General features: G+C 33.9%; 1 protein-coding gene across 2 annotated transcripts in view; it reads right to left on the bottom strand.

Annotated features, from left to right (window-relative positions):
• Nucleotides 1-21,792, bottom strand: part of kansl1b (KAT8 regulatory NSL complex subunit 1b) — a 97,015-nt gene that overhangs the window by 28,186 nt on the left and 47,037 nt on the right. For both annotated transcript variants that reach the window (XM_068218891.2, XM_005171596.6), the window contains one exon: nt 157-298. In XM_068218891.2, the coding sequence (XP_068074992.1) occupies nt 157-298 (142 nt within the window). The remainder of the gene's footprint in view (nt 1-156; nt 299-21,792) is intronic.

Raw genomic sequence — 21,792 nt, 5'->3', positions numbered from 1 at the left:
AAAAAAAAAAAAAAGATCTGTGGGGTGTTTGGAGCTGAAGCATCACAGACCCATTTTGAGAACACATATGACTTAATATGCATAATAGGTTCTTTTTAAACTATATCAGTTGATTCAAACTATATCAGTTGTTTATGTCTGTTTATCTGTGCACACCTTGCTGGAGCGGATTTGTCTGTAAATGTCAGTCTGTTGGCGTATTCGGTACTCCAGGTCTGAGACTTGGGCTTGCAGCCAGTTCCAGTGACTGATGATGGCAGCTCTGTCCACCGCATAACGGTTTTCTGCTCGCCGACATCTAGAAAACACAATGGAATATACTGGTCACATTACAGGACAACAGATTACCAAGCTTTTTTTTTCAGGAAATATTTGTACCAGTACTGTGAGGTGTAAAACACGGCTAGAATTCAGAATCCAGTAATAAAAATAGAATTTACGATCTACAATAAAATTTAGTCTGTCCAATTCTTATTCTGTACACCAAAACAAACCGCTATATGGGCTATTTTTTGTAGTCACCACAGAAACACAACTTCAAATGTTCTGCATGAGTGATTGATGCAGTTGTGTTTACCTCACAGTCAAGCTTGCGTGACGCTTGTGTTTTTAGCATCTGTCACTGACTGTACATGAGAACACAAACACACAGTCTCCATCTACTTCACCAGCATTTTTCATTTAAGAAATATTACCACCAAACCCCATACTCTTGAAACCTCAAGCATCTTCATGACAACCAATTAACACGAAAGTTTAGATTAACTTTAAGGAAATGTGGTAGAAGTTTTTATTGTTATAGTAAACAGGTAGTCTTAAAGTAAGAATAGTAATAATAATAATAATATAATAATAATAAAGTAAATAAAACTATTAAAACCCCAAAGGAATAGTGAAACAGAAATGGAAGGAAATAAAAGAAAAACAAGTCAGTCAGTGACTAAACTTCAATAATATAAACCATCTGCAGAATCTGTTTCTCAAAATTCTAAGCTTTTTTGTTTTTCACTGTTAAAAAGCTCATTAAACAATAAAAATATGTAATGTTCTCGTAGGGCTGGGCAGATAAAACAGAATCATTATATATTGACCTGACACCATTGTTAACAATTAAAAAAAAAAAAAAAGTTTGGTATGAAGCGCTAGAGTTCTATTAAAATGTGTCTGCTGTTTGCTGCACGGCTTGCACAAATAGGGAGCGGTGTAACCGTGACATGCTCTAGTTGAAAACATCTTGGGCTCTTTTGACGGTCCAAGCGGAAAATCCGCTTTGCGCCATGGCGCATGGTATGAAAGGGTTAAGTTTATTTTCTTAATGAGTTATAGATGTGTTTTGAGAATAAACTAATCAGAGTCTCATCTCCCATTCCCTTTAAGAGCCTTGCGTCGCGCCATAAGCACATTTGCTATTTACATGACGTAAAGTAAGTGTAAGTGGAAAAACTGAGCATTTCATAAGCAAACAATTAACAGTTAGCAGTTTTTTTTTGACAGAAAACAGTTAAACAGAGCATCTACCGCGCAAAAATGAGAAATAAATGATCTACTTTCACCTTTACGCACAGACATCAATTAGCCTATGAAAAATTTATTTAATTTGTTAAGCTCAAATATTTGTTTCAAAACTATTTCTTAATTCAGTTCTAATTTCCAGCAAACAAATAAATGAAAAATAATAATGAAGTGTGTTCGAAAACCTGAGTTATATCCTAAAACACATGCTGTGCCTCATATGGTCTAAAACCTGTTGGTGGGCAAATCTAAGCTTGTTTATAATAAAACAAATATAAATATGGATATAATAAATAATACTGCTAATAATAATAAAATTATACAAAATTGTTATGAATAAACTGAAAAAGGCTTAAAAAAAGGCATAAAAGCAGTGGTTTTTCATATTTATGTAGGCTAGAAAATAATGTTTTTTAATATTTTAATCCTTTATATTTATATCCTATATATATTCTTATTATATCCTATATATATCCTTAATATTTTATTTTTTTCATATAAAGATATTTGCATATTGCTCTACATCTTGTGTGTATTAAGCAGTGTGTAAGCGAGGAGCAACTCTGCGCTGAAGTTTAGACCGGGTTTGTTTTGTTCTATTGAAAAATTTATTATAGTTTCTCAAAATAGCAACGCGCCTCAGAACGCCTTCCTTTTTAGACCAGAACGCCTATGGGCGCACATATGAGCGCAAATGCATTTGCTATTTAAACAACGTGGTGCAAAACAGCAAAACGACACTTGCGTCAAGCTGAAACTGGCAAATAACATTTGCGAAGCGCCTTGTGCCGCATTGCGCCGCGTGTATGATAGGGCCCCTTAAGTTTTCAAAATGTCGCAAGCGCACCATAATTCACGTAACTAGAACGAACCAATCTGCTTAGCACTTTGTAGGGAACACATTTCAGTAATAACAATAGACTAATTACTAGACAAACACAGATCACCCAAAAAACTGCACTGCTTTATAACGTTTCTCCATAAGTAAAACTTGTATCTTAACTGCAGCAATGGTTTGTCCGTTTGTCATCCTCTGAAAAAAAGGTTGATGATAGACTAGTTACAAGACGCCAGGGGAGCACGAGCGTAGAGCACTATAAAAATGGTGAATGAAACCACATGCTGCGCCATGTTTCACATGCTTTCATAGGCAATATGTGAATGAACTCTTTTTGGATTTTAACATTGCCACCTCAGGTCAGAATGACAGCACACATGAAAATGAGTACTGTGCATAGCAGCAGTAAGGAGATCGTAAATAAAAAAGGATGTAGGGATGTCGCGAGACTGGCTTTTTGGTTTCTTTTCTTGTGCATCCCAGCAACCAGCACCCCATCTGAAAGATTTTTGTAAGCACAGGGGTAATATCGTCATTCAACTTCACAAATTGTAATGTTGCAATATGTACTTATATAATGACGGTTGGTTCCTTTACTTGAAAGCCCAGATTTGATTATCATAATTTGTTGTTTACGAAGTTTGAGATTTACTGTATCATTATTATTGACACCTTACAGATGTTCATCTACCATAAAGTTTGCGTTGAATGTTTAGCGATTACACTTTGCCATCGCACACTTTGTAACATTTTATTTACCAAGTTTAAGAGTCTCTTTAACACTAATATTTTTATAAAACTATATTTATAAAAAAGCATTTAAAAGACACACTTTTTTGGTCAAGCTTTTAATTAACAGTATTAGTGTTTCTGTATTTGGATATTTAATTAGTTTTAATGTTTTAACATGTCTTCTTTTATTGTCAAGTGTTCTTTTACCTGTTTCTTTTTGTAAAGCACTTTTTGACTCAATGTCTGTGAAAGGTGCTACATAAATAAACCTTTATTGATCTTTTTGTTTTGTTTTTGAATAAAAAAAAACTATATGCCTTAGTAACATTAGTAAATTAAAATAAAGTGGTTAATTAACAAATCCTTATATTTCTAAATGTAATGAAAAAACAAACAAACAAACAATAATTATCAATACCAAGTGATATGAAACATTATATCATGAATATTTTTTTTGCTGTATCGCCCAGCCCTAAGCTCTCGTATCTTACAGTTCTCGTCTCTCCAGAGCACACTGAGAAAACAAAACCAAGAAACAAAATGTGACAGGAAGTTAACCAACAACATCAGTTCCATCCAAAGCTTCCTCTAACTATTTCTGCGCACGCTTAAAACTTTGCAAGCCACTGGATGCAGGCAAGTTTATTAGACTGACCTCTCCTAAAGTCCACTTTAATGGTTACGATTACATTTTACGCACACAATTGACCTCTGACCCCTTTTCATTAGGCACAGCACATTACCCAACCTCTGGTATCTCAATACATTGAGCGAGGAAACGGAAATCAAGTCAAATCAGTGTACATCAAGCAAGTCCTTTTAAAAGCTCTGTTCTGAAGCACAACATGACTCATGATTTCCCTGAATCGCAGAGAAAATAGCAAGAGATTTAAGAGATATAAAAAAAAGAAACAAAAAGCATCATAGGAACCACTGAAGAGAATGATGAGAAGAGAAATATAACACACACACACACACACACACACACACACACACACACACACACACACACACACCATGTTTTCTTTTAACAGTCCAATATGAGCCGTCTTTACAGCTGGAATTGTGCTTTAGAGGAGTCTGACATAAACAAAAGCTTATCTGAAGCATGACTCTCTTTTTCACGTGAAAGCATTTCAAATCAATAAACGTACAAACAAGCCTCATTTCATCCCTTAGGATTGCTGTGTTTTTGTTTGAATCCAGTGGGCTCTGCTCTCAGATGTACACAGAGGCTAACTTTTAAGGTTGTTTTACACCAATAACAAGATGCCCAGTTTGTTTTCAACGGGGGGAGGGGGGGAGGGGGCAATAGGTATCAATGCTTGACAATCAAGCAGGACAATGTATTGCTAGTGGTGCAAGATTTGCTTCTGGCCACTGCATGTCATTGAGCAATCATATGCCATGCATATTACATATTACATTTCAACCAGTCATATTACATTTTGTTTTTATGTAGTCAAAAAAACCACACTGAAGCAAGGTGCTAGTTCCCTACAATCTAGAAACTCTGAAAGTGCTGATCTGAAAGCAGCTGTATTTCAGACAGGTCCTGAATCGAGTCAGTAACACCTTAGATTTTTTTTTTTGTTGAATTTTTGAAATGCCCAACTGAAATATTACAGAGAGAAAGGGAAGATATTTGGCCCAGATAAGAGCCCACAATCTGTGATCGTGAGGGAATCTGGCATGTATCTGTGTTACAGCTTGCACACACATACAGAGAAATTAGGCCCTGCCACACACACACAGGCCTCTAAAAATTCCTGATTCACCGTGTGAGATTTCAGTTTCATTATTATGTAGCTATGTAAATTATTGATACTACTAATAGTAATGGACAAACATATTGGGAATTTTTGTAATACAAAGTCTATCTTTTGGCAAAATAAGTTGTCTTAAAAAATAATTAAATTATAATAAATGAAAGTACAACATTCTGTTTAAAAAAACAAAAACAAAATCATTAAGAACATTAATTATTATTTTAATCATCAGATTATCCTTCTGAAATCATTTAATAATGCAATTAGAGCTGCGCAATATATCATTTCAGCATTGATATTTCTTTTTTTTTTATAATTATGTTTAAGGGTTTTTTCACCCTTTATTGGGATAGGATAGTGGAGGACAGACAGGAAAGTATTAGGACCAGAGAGAGGGGAAGGGTCGGCATAGGACCTTGAGCCGGGAATCGAACTCGGGTCGCCGTGAGCACCATGGTGCTATATGTCGGCGCGCTTAACAACTAGGCTATTGACACCGACTCAGCATTGATATTTCAATGTGATCGTTCGCAATAGTCACATCGCGAGTATATACAATGTGAAGTCTAGATTATAACTGATCATTTTGCAAGTTTTTTAGGCCTTTGACTATGTGAAGGTTTTAAAAATCATTCAGGCCTAATAAATAGTATAGTTAGTAACATTGACAAATTAATAACAATTAATTGTATTTAATCTTTTTATAAAATGAAGACTATGCAGTATTATTTTACCTTTGATTATTCAATTACTGTATACCTGAAAACAGTTCGACACCTTGAAAAACAATAAAATTGTTCATTTAATTTGTTTATTTTTCATTATTGAATAGATGATAGTTTCTTATATTATACGCATATGCACACCCATCCCCGTCAGAATCATGCCAATCAATCTATTCATTTTCATTAAATTAATAATAAATATTATATCTAATTCTTAATTCTTTCCAAACAGTTGTTCAATAAATTTAGTGAAATTGTATTCCACTAGACCATTTCAATGTGGTCATGTCATTGTCCCATGAACATTTCCTGCTTGTTATTAAACTATTGTATAACTGTAACAAGAGCAAATTCAATCATAAATTAAATGTTAAAACAGCTATCATAACCTTATCAATATGTGGCCCTTTTTGGATTCTCGGAAGCTAAAGAAATTAAGAATGTAAAACAGGAAACAGGTTGGCACCATTGTTTTTGTTTACATCCCTTAAAATGATCTATTATTACATATACCCCAGAATAGAAAAGATCGCAATGTTGGATTTCCAATATCGTGCAGCCCTGAATGCAATTATAATGATTAATAATCAAATTATTATTATGAATTAATAATGATTCAAACAATCCAAATGGACTCAAATGACAAAAATTTGATTAAAATGCATAAAAAAAGACCAAACGTGTAAATAAATGAATGCAGAAGTGAACTAATTGTCTAATTTAACTATATTAAATACTGAACTGTTTACTAAAACCAATTTATAATATCTTTACTAATAATACTTGCACATGCGAAAACGGTAATCCGAGGTCCAATTTAGCAGACAAAGAGTTTATTATTTTTGACAATAAGTATAAACTATTCAAAAAAGACTGAAGAAAAACAGGAATGAGTCTTCTGTAAACATTTGACGATTCCCTGGCACAAGCTTAAACACTGTGAGCAGCCTTCTTCCTCTTCAGTGGAACGCCATGTTTCCACTACTGCTAGTGTTTTGTATTTTGGGGCATTGAAAATGTTTCCACATGGGTTAAGGGTGGGGGAGGGATTCACTTATGCTGTGATGCACACTGATGGCCACAAGAGGCACAGTGTGAACATCAATGAATGTGGTGCACATTCACATGTAAAGAGGAATGTGACACGATTCTCTGTCTGGGTAAACAGACCATTCGAAACAGTCTTTGTGTGTGTGTGTGCGTGCGTGTGTTAGAATGAACCTGAGTGACGAGTCTGATCAGAGGGAGCGAGTGTGGTGCAAAGAGACCAAATGAGCACAGATGAGATATTTCCCGAGCTGTTGTCCTCCAAAGGAAGCAGGAAACAAGCAGGAAGTGGCCAGAGAATGAAGACAAAAGACTGTGTGTGAAGATCAAAGGCACGTTTTGTCATTATAACACGTCTCACGGCTGGACGTGACATGGAAATACATGCCCACTATGACACGTCACGCTCATGCAGGGTAAATACAACGCAGCACAAGCTTTCTGTTTAATTGCCTTGCTGTTTTGAAGACTTGTATGCCTTATTATAGAGTAAATGAGGTCTCTTGATGAACACTTAATACACTTCATTAAACATCTACACATGGAGATCACCTATATGCTAAATAACTGCAGGTTAACTATGTTTATATTAGTAACTTTAACTGATAAAAGCTATTAGTTACTAGTTATTTAAAGTTATTAGCAGGCCCACACTTTGCTTTGTTTTCCAAATAAGTGGATCTTATTTGATTTGCATTGTAAACAATAAATACGCGTTTAAATTTAACTTATTTCATATTTTAAGCTTTTAGTTATGATACTCCTAAAATCTACATAACTCTAAAGATTTTATTTTTTATTTTTTACAAAATTCTCAGCAGAACTAGCAAAAACTGTCTGCAGATTCTGTCTGGCCCTAGTTCTTGGTAAATAATAAAGTTAAGGTAACTAATAATCTTAACTTTTGCAAATGTAATTGTAATGCAATAATGTTCACCTTTTGTAAAGCTGCTTTGAAACAATAATTGTGAAAGGTTTTAAACAAATAAACTCAAATTGAATCTTAATTCTACAGTAAAAACAACATCTTAATTTTGAATAAATCCACATTTTTACACATTTAAGACTATGGAAGCTACCATTATTTTTGGATGATGGTTGCACCCATACTGGCACCCACCTACTTGTTACTATTATTAAATGAAACACAAGAGGGAATGCAAAATACCGATACAATGTCACATTGTGCTGCTCTTGAACATAATTTTCACGAAAAAATGACCAAAAAAAAAAAGAAAAAAAAGAAGCAACAACGTGCGTCTTTGCTGCTTTCCTAATGATAAGAGGCAGAGAAAAGAATACAATACAATGCCATCTCATGTAGGGTTGCATGATACTGGAAAAATCTAAAATTACCATATTATTTGCGATATACAGTTGAAGTCAAAATTTCTAGCCCGTCTTTGATTTTTTTTTTTACTTTTTTTTTTATATTTCCCAAATGATGTTTAACAGAGCAAGAAAATTTTCAGTTTGTCTAATAATGCTTTTTTCTTCTGGAGAAAAGTCTTATTTGTTAAGTAAAGAATACAAGATACAAGCATTCATGCTTAAAAACCAAACGCTGTACCATCAGGGTTTCGCCACAAAGAGAAATTTGTGCTGTAAAAAAATGACAGGATGTAAACTTGCAAATGCTAGTCAGTTGCTGAAAGCAAAAGTTCATGCAGAGACCTGGCAACCAGTCAGTACAGTACAGTTTTCTTCAGCTCTGACTGACGCAGCAACGAAGACGGATGTTGACAAGTGTCTGCATGTTTATTGTTTACTGCTGCTCTCTGGTGATTTGAAGTGCTTCTTTTATCCTCATTTGTAAAATGCTTTAAATAAGAAGCATCTGCTAAATCAATAACTGTGAATATAGCAATTTATACAACATCTGAAATCATTTAAACTGGGGTGGAGAAAAAAAAAACATTAGTATTTAAGACCATCAAACCTTTGACTGAAAACTACAACCAAAAGCTGTGCATTGGAGCATTATATCATTTTTTTCTTCTTATTTCAAGTCATGTTGTGGTAAAAACAGCAAGAGGTAGCACCTGTAGCTCAACGAGAACATCCATTAATATGCACTTTTTGGGTAACGCAAGTCTCCATTGGTTTTTTACTACACATTTCAGTAGTAAAGATAATTTTTTTACAATAAGTCATTCAAGTCTTAATACATGTCATGGGGTTACCTTTAAGGATTAGATTAAAGATGAACGAAAGATGAACTTCCTGTTCACCAGGAAACAAACCAACACAAATGAAAACTGCCTTTATCAAAGCAACTGAAACTATTAAAATAAAGCCACAATAGAAATCAAACCAACCAGCTGACCAGCTTTACAGCCATTACACTGTCAGTGATAACAAAACAGCCAATTAGCATAAAAAACAACCTATTTCCCAGAGATATTTAATAGAAATTTATTACAAAAAAAAAAAAAAAAAAAAAGATCTGCAATGTTGAGTTGGGATTATATGGTTAAGGATTATACATATTGTTATATTGGAATTATACCACAACTCAAAATACATGACATGTGGAGTTACAGAAGAGTTCAACCTTAATGGGGCAAAAGTTTGGCCATCATAAAAAATACCAATGTCAAATTAAGTCTGAACAAAAAGCCTTTAACAAGCCTAATACACACCTTCTAATATAAACAACACCTAATATACAACAACTACCTTTTCAATCAAAATTACCACAAAGAGGTGTAAAAATGCACTGATTACAACATTTAATATTACCATCAGGAATTACTTTATTTATTATTGTAAATGCAATTCAAGGGTGTTACTTTAATAACCCTTTGGTTATTAAAGAAATACAACAAATCCAAATAGTCAACAAACGTATCAAAACAGAACTGTGACCAAATCGCAGTTCATGATGGATTGTGTTGTTTGTTTGTTGTACTTACTGAATTGCAACAGTATGATTTTTATTTTAACTATATTTTTTTCAAATCACCATTAATTAATCGGATACTCAACTAACTAACAAGATGTTTATTTGTATGGCTTAATTCTGCCGCTGTGGCCTTATCATAATATTACCCTTTTTGAACATTCCAACATAAATCTTGATAGATTTAGCAAGGATAATCTAATTAAAAAGTGTGTGGTAATTAAAAATGAAACACTTCACCTCTAAGCTAGCATTTCCTTGAGAGAAAAAAAAAAGTTGGCTAACGATGACAAAATATAATAAAAACAAGCATAATGGTGTTTTCCAGAGAATTGCTTAAAATCATAACAAAACATAAGCAAAGGACAACTTCTCACAAGTGCAATGGATCTAGCTATCAATGACAATGAAGAAAAAACACCCAAGCAGACGAATCTGTCCTCTAATGATTCCAACAGACACACTGTGATAAAGCCTAACATTAGCACTCCAGCTAAAACACAATCACAATCTAGCTGAAGTGGGAACAAGTGAAAGGACAGGGGCGTCCCATCTCAAGGTCAGAAAACACTACTGAGTATCTCTCTGTAAAGCATTAGTCTTTGGGGATTTTGATCACTGAAGCGGAGGAAAGGAAAAGGAGATTGTGAACACACACACATCATTATAAAAAAATAATGTATAGAGGCTACAAAATCCATGTTGAAATTGGCCTAAATGTGCATATCGTAATAGACATATTGCAATGGTGTGTAATAATGAGTGACTTGACTAAGTATCTTTGCATGCCGGCCACTAGCACACTCTCTGAAAGACATCTCCACACGTCAAGAAATATAGAGATATCAAAGTGCTTCTCTGAAAATGATAACAAAAACTCTGTACTGATTTCAGTATGGGTGCTGAAATGCTTTATGACCAAGCAATAAAGTCATGGTAAGAAAGCAATAAGACTGCAGAGTAAGTGGACCCTGTCTTAAGTGTTTTCATTTTCCTTATTGTTCTTCATGCTTCCAGTTTGATAAAACTATATTAACCTTATTCTAAAATGCAGAAGTGCTCTCGTCTTCTGATTCACTTGCCTATGGGAAAAAGGACTAGGAATAATAAACGGCAGAAAACGATCAAACTAGCTGCTCTACAAACAAGTGTGTTCATGACTATACAGAAAAAGTAAAATAATAAAATATGAAAATGTCAATTTGCAAGATCAAGCAGCGTAGCAATCGGTTTATAATGTCTTAAAATCAAATGGAAGTAATAAAAAGATTCCAATGGGTGCATCCACTCATACGTCTGGAATAAAGTAAATACTGTACAGGTGAAAAGTGGTATGGATGAAGACCACATTATTAAAAATTCCCATTTGCTTTAAGCAATAGTACAACATGGCTGTTCACTTTTAGAAGTCAAAGTGATGCTTCCCTGAAATAACTTTGATAATGTTATTATGTTATGTTTCTTCAACAACACATAACCCTAATAATGCACATTGAACAACTATAAGCTGAAGTACAGATTTGGGCTGCACAATATATTGTCTCTGCATTGATATCGCATAGTGCGCATGTGCAATAGTTGCATCATAGGATCTGCAAATTAGTGAATTTAGTATTATTATTGACTAGTAACTACATTTGAGTGATTGCAACATTTATGAAAACATTTATTATTTATGTGCTTTCATGTGTTTTAAAAACTTGGGTATAAGAACTTACATTTCTAACTTTATAGTCTTCATTGTGTGTGTGTATATAGACAAATACAATTAATGTTTCTGAATATTGACTAACTTAAGATATAAAGTGCTGTTTTCTTTTATTTGTACAGTATCATTGCACTACTGTATTTCTCAATGTTTGTGCTGCTTTATTATGTGTTTTTGTAGATACATTCATCTTTCCAAAAAAACTTATTTATTTCATCAGGTGACACTATATTCAATATTGCAATATATATTGTAGAAAAATAAAATGCATAATAGACTTATACTTACAACTTGTATAGAAGTATAATGTACATAAGAATGGTACGTAAGAAAGTATTTAAAGGTGCAGAAAGTAAGTTTGACACTCAGCGGCTTAACTAGGTATTGTACTCCTGGGATCAAAACAAATGCAAGCGCAGGTTGCCAGATTGAGGACCAAAAGGAGCAATCGAGTTTGACCATCGAGCCTAAAGGCTGATTTAAATTGTGTTCTAAATTAAAGCAACGACACATGATAGAAGGAATATTCTAACCAACACCTCAAATTGATATATTAAAAACGGCTTCTATTTCTTGCAGCTGAACAACAGAAAACTGACAATGATCACCTCAGGTACACCTCATGTGCTTTATTCGGTGTTGAATGCTAATATTTATAATATGAGCTTGAATGTCATTTCACATGACAATTATTGCCATATTACTGAAAGCAGCAGTAGATTGTTTACCTTAGATTTTGAAAATAAATCCGTTTGAATATAAGACCGTTTGAAATTGAACTTTAGAACTGTAACTAAAAACCAACACGCATCAGTAATTCAGCATGTACATTTAATAATGTTAAAGAGGTTTAATATGTATTAAATAGTTTATAAACCTTACAATTTTGTTAATGAGTACATATTCTGTGCTTCTGAATGGCTGCAAATTTAAATTTGTCATGTTTTGTCTGGTGTAAAAAGCCAAATTGTTTATCACTGCAAATTTCCTCACATAGCGTGTTGTTAGGACACAAGGTTATATTTTAACCTGCTCACTTAATGTTTACGGTAATATAGCATTCATATTATTTGCCAATTTTTTAACCTCATGCGCATGATGAAATACGATGTTTTCCTTTAAGGCAACCCAGGATGCTGAAATACAATTGGTTAAACTGGCATTGGGCGAGTTAAAAGAACCAAAACAAAGACAGCGTTGTGGCACGGAAAGCCCATTTTCAAAGCACAATAACTGACTTCAGCTCTGTTTTTCAGATAAACAAGAATGTATATTTGGCATGTTTCTTTAACATATTAAGGTATTTTTATGCTTTAGAAGAGTCAAAAATACAGCACCTTTAATTATTGAACATACGCCTTATTAGAACATGTATTCCCTGGTAATCAAACCCATGGCTCTAATGCCAATAGATAGTATCATGCCATCTAATAAAAAAAAAAAAAATACATGAAAACAAGCTGAATAAAACAATAAAATGGATAATATCAAAATAAATGCTGACAAGAAACATTCATGGTTGTTTTACTAAACTGCAAACTCTTTTTTTTCTAACACTGCTTTGTACTATTCTTTGATCTTTATTTTATTGCTTAAGGTACTGAATATTTAAGCATATGGCTTCTCAGCGCTGTTTTAATTGAATTTGCTAATTAGATGTATGAATTTTATCATTTACAGCCAAAAGTTGCAAAACAGCCAAACAGTAAAAAAAAAACTATAGTGTTATTGATGGTAATTGCCTTTACGGTGAACTCCTTCGCCTCTGACATGCACACACGCACACATCCACCCTACTTTTTCAGGAAATGACAGAACGAGGCGGAGAAGCAAAATGAAAACACAGGAAATCAAGCCTGCGGTGATCATTACGTGGGTAACACACAGACAGCTGAGGCGAGCAGACTGAATGCACACACCTGCATGCATGCAACGACCTTGAGAATCTAAGCACTATCATGGTAGAGTTGGGGTGGTTTCACAACATCAGCACCAACAACAAAGAAAACTGTAAAAATACAATCTACATCTGTAATCACTGTGAGAAAGTGTGAATTTGTGTGAAGGTTGGAATGAACGCTGACTTCAAGGCCAGGGACAGAGCTGCTCTACAGCAGACATGATATGGGCGTCGTCTAGAGAACAAAGAGTTTGATGTGCTGAGAGAAAGAGGGAGGGAGAGAGAGAGAAAGAGAGTCCCGCCCCTTTTCAAGGTCACATGACTTGTAGCAAGCAGACATGGAGCAAAATAAAGAGATGGAGAGAGAGAGAGAGAATGGAGAGGAGAAATGAAAACAGGCATGCCATCTTAAAAGCATGAATATAGTGTTTAGGCATACTTAAAATAGCTTTTATTGCTTTGTTTGCGAGTTGCATGGGGAAGAAAAAAAACTAAATAGTCTAAAAATGCATTATGTCCAGCACAAAGAACAGCATGAATAGCAGTCAGGTCGGGAAACCTACATACAGGTATGAATTATAGGGTCAATCCAACTGCATTCATCACATAGTGAGTGCTTTTGAAATCTCAAGATGCAATATTTTAAAGTGAGCAACCATGTCATGTTATCTGTAATGACATTATTATCTTTGATAATTATTGCACACTCCTTTTATCACTCCAGTAATCTTAGCACTTTGTTAACATGTTTTCAAAACATCATAAGTCCTTGCATAATAAGAATAAGCAATAATCATATACGTGTAGTTTATTTTCTTCTATTTGCTTAAACATTTTGTTTTTTATATTTGCTTATCCATTTTTATATCTTACCTGACATTGATGTTGTTTCTTAATATTTGTTTGTTTTTGCTATACAAATAAAATGTATTATTATTATTATTATTATTATTATTATTATTATTATTAACAACAAGGTCAGACAGAATCAGCTGACTTTTTATTTTTATCAAAAACAAAATCTGAGATTGAGAATTTATGCTGAATTATTTTGAGAATTTTGTAAAAATGTAACAAATTAAATAAATAAAAAAAAATCTATTGTACAGAAATCATTTAATCAAGAACGCTGCGATCGATCAGTCGGAGATCGGTATCAGACAATAATCACATTTCCCTGCTCAATTAGTACTCGCCACTCTGGCCAACCTCATGAACCTATCGCAAGTGTTACACATGGAGGAAGATGCACGTGTGCTCATCAGCAGTGCTACAATACATTGAGATAAATGACCAAATGAATAGCCTATGCTCCTAACTTTTTCTTCATTGAGACTTGTTAAATTCTTCCATCATTTGCAGTGCTTCCAAAGTGCAATGTTAGTCATTTTTTACCAATTTTTACAAAATGTTTTAGTGATTATTTTCTTTATTATCTGATCGGAGCTTACCTTATATAAACATTGTCATAGTATTCAATAACATTACTGAAATTAATATTAAAAAGTGAATAACTATATACTTAAACGTACATAAGTAAATAAATACTCAACGACGAGCTCAAAATCTGCAGTCATAGATTCCGTGTGGACCTAGCAATGCTTTAAACTCTAAGCAGCCGGCTTTTACACAGGAGAATGTGTGGCATGTGTGGACAGTGTGCCTGCTCTTTTATACAGGAAGTCTGTTCTCCCATCTTCCCAGCGCATTACTGTCGGTCAGCAGATTTCCATTGCACTGACCAGACGCTCAAACCATCTCCCATACTTCGCCCCAGCGCTCTGTGTGTGTGTGTGTGAGGGAGGCCGTGGTTAGCTAGATAACGCTGTGAACTTGTAAATAACACACAGAGTCATGCGCGGGGGGGTGTTAGTACTGATAGAAGAGGGTCTGGAGGGTCTGATAATAAGCATGTCTGCTTATTGACCACAATGCATGACCATTGCTCAGTTCAAACAAAAGACCTGAGGGTTGCTTCGCTTTGCTAATGGTTAACATTAGTCAATATGGCACATCTAAACAGTACCTAATGTTCAAATATTTCAGATCAACAAACAACATTCAACCCTCCTTTGTCTGAATGCTGTGAACTTGTCATATCTCTAAAAAGTTCCAACTATATATAACAAATCACAGAGGTTTAATCTCGGCAGGTACAACTACGGGTCACAGTGTCAAGTACAGACATGATGATTGCGACACATAGCCTCAAACACGTAAATGTTATAGAATACTGAGCCATCTAGAGTTTCAGTAACCGATAAGGCTTACATGTAGTGATTTGTTTTGCATAAACAGATTGCTGTTAAACTTGCAGCTACTTGAACTGAAATGCCAGCTATAAACAAAGATATTTGTGCTGAAATTTAAAGCAGTGCTAAATTTGGTCAACACCAATGTCATTTATAATTTGCATTTAATATAATTAAAAGCCGTTAAGATGGTGTTTAGGGCTACACAATATCGCAATTTTTACGTCGCAAGATCTGCAATGTCAAGTTCAGATTCAGTTTACACATCTCTCAGGAAATTTAAGTGGAATTATAGCTGATTAGGAACCATATTGTTGAGTGATTGTGATGTTTAACCCTAAAAGAGTGAAAGAGTGCTTGTTTGATTTGTTTTTAAGTAATTAGTGTTTTAATAAACTGTGTTCAAGAAATGATAACAATGAAATTGTATTGCAGTTTTATTTTCTTATATTTGATTATTCAACTTGCTCTCGAATAAAGTTAGACATTTATGTGAACTTATGCAGATTATCTGGCCTAGGAAATCATTCCAGTCAATAAAAAATGAGTTCTTTCCAAAATGAGCAATTCAAGCAAAACATAACTGCAATAAATATTGCAGAAAAACAAAATATTGCAATGTCAGATTTTTTCTAATATCATGCTGCCTTATTAGTGTTTATAATCAACATAGTTTGTAAGATAACCAATAAATTATTATCTTTAGCAAAGGAGGAAACCTAGTTTACTTAAAATGCAGTATGTAAGTTTGACACCCAGCGGTTGAACTAAGTATTACATTCCTCTATAAAAACAAACGCAAGCGTTCAGATTGAGGACCAAAAGGAGCAGTGTTCTAGACAAAAGCACCGGCATGCGATCAAAGGAATATTTTCCATATTAAAAATGAGTTTTTGTCCTAACCAACACCTCGAACTGCTATTTTACAAACAACTTCTATTTCTTGCAGCTGAACAACAAAAAAAAACTGACAATGACTACCTCAGGTACACCTCAAATGCTTTATTCAGTGTTAAATGCTAACAATGTAAGTTTGAATGCAGTTTTACATGACATTTATTGCCATACAAAGCAGCAGCAAACAGTTCACCTCAGATGTTGAAAATAAATTAAACCGTTTGAAATCAAACTTTAGATATATAACTCTGCATACTAACTCATAGCGATTCGAAATGTTCATTTAACAATGTTAAAGAAGTTTAATATGTATTAATTAGATTATAAACATTACAATTTCGTGAGTGAGTGCATATTCTGTGCTTCTGAATTAAATTTCTGTCGTGTTTCGTCTGGTGCGAACAGCCAAATTGCTTATCACTGCAAATCTAGTCACGTAGCGTGTTGTTAGGACACGGGGTTACAATGTATCCTGCTCAGCTAATGCTTGTGTTAATTATATTTTTATTATTTGCTAACTAATAACCACCTCATGTGGAACTCTGAATCTGCGTCTCATTACAGAGTATGCTACTGTGCACCGTAGGTTGCATTTCAGTCACATCCACATGTTTTAAGAGCCTTTCTGAATAAATTAATGAAATAAGCAGTTTTCCAACAAGGTGCTGCAATTTAATTGGCAAAACTGGCATTGGGTGAGTTAAAAGAAGCAAAACAAAGACAGCGTTCTGGCACGTTACGCACATTTTTAAAGCAGAATAACTGACTTCAGCATTGTTTTCTACTTGGCATTTTATGCTTTAGAAGAGTCAAAAACTTACATAAAGCACCTTTAAGCTTTCCCCTTTTTAAAAAAAAAAACTATTGATTTTAATTTTGCACATTTAAAAAAAGAAACATTGCATACACATGCTTTAAAAATAACTAATTAATGTAAAAAGGAATAGAATTATTATACATAAACAACACTATAACAAGCACAAAAATAACAAACAACAAGGAGGGATGCATTAATTTTTGTGATAGCTCCACAAGCTCAAGTCACTTCTGCGAATGGGAAAAAAACTGAACAAATTACTGAACAATGTCCTCATAAAGCAATCCGAACATTAAATAGAGCCATACATTTAGTGAGCTCTCTTAAAATTTAGTTTACATAAGATGTTTCATCTTTATATATTCCTGACTAACACTGGATTCAGAGCCCAAAGGGTACAAATTTAAGAAAATGTCACTGTTCTCCAAAAATCTCAAGAAAGCTCAACAGGATTATTGCAAGATTTGAACTATAATTTGAACATATTTTCCCCATACGTTTTTCCCAGCTGCGTAAAGCCTTTTTAATAAATCCACTCAAAAGAATTTCAGAGATCTAGTAAAACTTGTCCAGAATCTGTGTGGGCTGAGCTATGACTGTATTTGTAGGTGAACAGAGAAAAAATGTAAACGGGAGTTGTGCCAGGCAGGGAGGAGCCAGTGTATAGAGAGAGGTGAAGCCCATGTGGAATTCTGGAGTCTTTACATAAAAGAGCAGGAGGCGAAAATGGAAAGAGAGGGTGAAGAAAAAAAACCTGCTATAAAAAACAAACAAACAAGTATGCAGGAACAAGTCAGTGTATGAGAGGGAGAACAAGTGTGAAGAGTTATGCAATGGGTGTGGGTGCAACTTTCCAGGGCCATCAGTTCTGCTTTAAGCAGCTCCAGATGTTTGGAGATCCGGGTGGGAAAGTGACGCGGCTTTGCATGTTTCAACTCCTGACTGGCCTTACGTCAAGCCAGCATAAGAGGTCTGTGATGCATTTCTGATGACTACTTTAGGAGACTAACTGATAAGCTGTATTTTTTTTAAAGCCTACTTTCGCTTGGCTTTGCAGCTGACTGCACGCGCACAGTCAAGAAAGAAACATAAAAATAATTAATTCTTTAATCTAAATGTCTCAGAAAAACAATCCAATATACTCAGAAAGGACAAATTGACAGGTCTTAACTGGTCTTAACTGTCTGTGAAATATATGTACACTATTAGTAATGATCATTCAACACATTTGCCTAATTTAAACAATCATCAGGTTTTATTCTTGTATTTATTATAATTTTTAGAGATATTATCTGTTTTTATTCCTTTTTGTGTCATTTATTTCTCTTTTGCTAATTATTTTTTAAGTTTTATGATGTAAATATATTACATTTCATACATTTCTAAAATGCTTTGGCAATTAAGTGTGCTCGGAACTTGAAAGAGAAGCAGATTTTACCTGTCAGTGGGTGTAAATGGCTCCAGAATAAAAAAAGTAAAAGAAATAGTAGATTTCTTTTTTATTTCAAGAGTCTTATTTTTTTACTTGAACCAATTGAAAAAAAGGTGTATAACAGTCATAATAAACAAAATTATTGGTAAAATGTAATTATGTTTTGTTTGTCGAATATAGATAACTATTTAAGTGACGTGGGTAAATGGTGCGTTTCAATTTGACCACCAGCGCATTTATATTTCTAACCTGTGGGAAGCACTGAAGATCATGTGCTAAAAGTGCTGATCATTAGCAAACATTACATTACTGTCATTAATATTTCCATTACAGAAAGCATCTTGTAGCTTGAAGTTTGCGATGAGTAGAATTTAAATCAAAACATGAGCAGCTTATTTAATTCAGATCTACAATGATTATCAAAACGAGACTCATTAGTGACACATAAAAGGATAAAATATTTGTCCAAAAAAAAAAAAAAAAAAAACCTTCCGTGGGCTTGTGTTACCAGCTGCAACACAGAGCACTAAACATGCAGCGAGTGGGAAGCCAAACATTTTCACCCAATACAAACAACATTTTGGGTCACTGTTAATTACGTTTATCTCTGAATATTTTAGGCAACTGTCTGTTAAAAGCAAACTAACAAAATGCACCATTAACAACAACATCCTAACATATAAAAAAAAATCAAATACATTATCTAAGAGTAATGGCAATACTTAATAAAACATCTGCATTTATCTTTGTAAATGAACTCACATTTGATACAAATAAACTGCAATTGCAAGCCTAACTAAATAGGCCCACAAGGAGTCTAAGCGCACAGAATTAAACAGATTTTTAGCCCATCATTTATTCTGTTTATTTACTGGTGTATACGTGTGCAAATTCATATGTATTCAGTTTTTAAATTTATTTCAGTAATATTATTGAATAACATGAAAATATTTTTATGATTTATTTACAATAAAGTTTGTAAAGTAATATTTTCTGTCTTTTAGTAGATATATTGTTTGAGAGACTTGCTTTGTTTACCAATTAAGTGGATCTAATTAAATTTGCATTGTAAACATTAAATACAAGTTAAAAAGGTATTACTTTTTTTTTCTATATTAAGGTTTTAGTTATGATACTCCCAAACTCATTCTGCATAAGTTCGCAGATTTTTACCAAACTTCTGCGCAGAAAGAGTGTGGTTTAACAAAGAGAATACACAAGACATGTCACTTATATGGCTTTGAATGGGGAAAAGTAACAGTCAATATGGTGAATGAAGCCCCGCCTTCTAGTACAGGAGACAATCATCGATCACTATAGACTGACATTTTCTCCGGGGGAAAAGCTTGAACCAGACATGTGCTTTCACGACAGTTTGGTAGTCAAACGTAACGATTACAATTTCAGCGAATACTTGCTTCACAGACATAAGAAGCATATCCAAATAAAGCTTGACATCTGCTCTCTTAAATTAACCAACTACACTTGAAAACTAAAGGTTTTTAGTTTTAGAATCTGTATAAATCTATCGAGAGGTCAGTCCCGTCAAATCCAAATCACATGACCGCAATTACTCAAATGCCCACAAACTTGTAAACAAGTGTCACTGTTATTTCCGAAAGAGATTCATCATTAAGACCAAGTTGTGGATTTCTTCAGAGGATCAGCATGATCTGACAAAGCATTATCCAGAGGATGATAATGTGTAGAACGATGCCAACCTCATTTATAGCCGTTATCTCGTTCCTTTCGAGTGCGCATTAGCCCGAGCAACCATAAAATATGCCAATTTTATATGATTCAAACTTATGAAACAATTGTTGTTTAATTGTATTGGTGGTTCCAAATTGAGTTCCAATGAGTCGAGAGGAAAATGACAAGAGCCAATAAGAATCAGAATTTCTGCCAATGTTTTCAGTCATTCATGGTGCTTAAAGTCTAAATGTTTGCACCTTGACATTTGTTTTTGTTAACTAGCCTATAAAGTTATATATGTTTATTTTAGTATGATCATTACATGAACAAATTATTATTTTTTTTTTACAAATTGTTGATTAAAGTTTTTTTTTTATTATTCGTTATATTGTTAGAAATATTTTTATCGGAACACTCAACAACAGCAATGCATATTTTCCGAGTGCATATTGTTCAGCCCTACCATACAACAGTACACCTTACTTTCCAGCGACTCGCGATCCCCACTATCCTCAAGTATGTTTATAAACACACAAACAGCACACAATGTAAACATACCAATAGAAACTACATACTAGTGCAGCAGTCTAACCATATAATTTTTTTTTGTGTTTATTGTTAATTTGTTTAGGAAATTTTGATTTGGAGATCATCCTCAAATGTTCAGTTGTGGCCTTTTTGAAATGTACATTAGTGCACAAAGGAGTAAATGTTTAACATTATGCCATAAAATCACTGCTGGATTTTGGAGATCGCAATACAATGGAAAAAAATGTTGTTAAGGTACATATTAAATACAACTTTATCTTCTGTAGGTTATGGATTAAAAGAATGTGGTCATTCTAATAGTTTCTAATTCTAATAATAATGATAATAATAATAATAAAAGTAACTTTTTCATAATTCATTCACAAATTTAAATATTTAGCTCCAAACATTGAAAAACATTATTAATGTGTATTTTTGTTTTCTCTCACTCCAAAAAAAAAAAAAAAAAAAAAAATTCACATTTAACAGTATTAAAAACACAAAAAGGAATGAAAAACATGTTAGATATAAAACAGTAGGATTGACCGTAAACAGCATGTGTTATAAATATCACACCTAAAGTATAAAGCAAAATTTTGAATTGAGGTGTGTGGGAAATACTCGTGTGCCTCTTATTTACTTTGCTAATATTTTGCTTATTAGTATTATACAAGTAGCAATACGTTTCAAATGGTAAAAAAAAATGACTTCAATTCCAGAAATTGAAAGGCTGTGTGCTGGACTGTGCGTGAATGTCAGATAAAAAAAGAACCACAGCATACTTCATGCGTCAAATGGCTAAAAAGGTAAAACCCTATCTGAAAAGTTAAACACCGCTGTCGCAGCTATCAAAGCAGCACTTTTCTACAAATTCACATAGCAGACAATAACCATCAGACGTCAAATCGCCTGCTGTGAGCAATGTTCCTGTTTGTTAGAGGAGCGCTTTAGTAAACAGTTGCAGGAGAAAAAAAGGCTCAACAAACTGCAGCATGCTGTGAAATAGACATTTTGCGAAACATTTCTAACATCAGAGTT

The sequence above is a fragment of the Danio rerio genome, chromosome 3 (assembly GCF_049306965.1).
Source record: "Danio rerio strain Tuebingen ecotype United States chromosome 3, GRCz12tu, whole genome shotgun sequence".
Lineage (NCBI taxonomy): Eukaryota > Metazoa > Chordata > Actinopteri > Cypriniformes > Danionidae > Danio > Danio rerio.
This window is presented reverse-complemented; position numbering and strand designations above follow the sequence as displayed.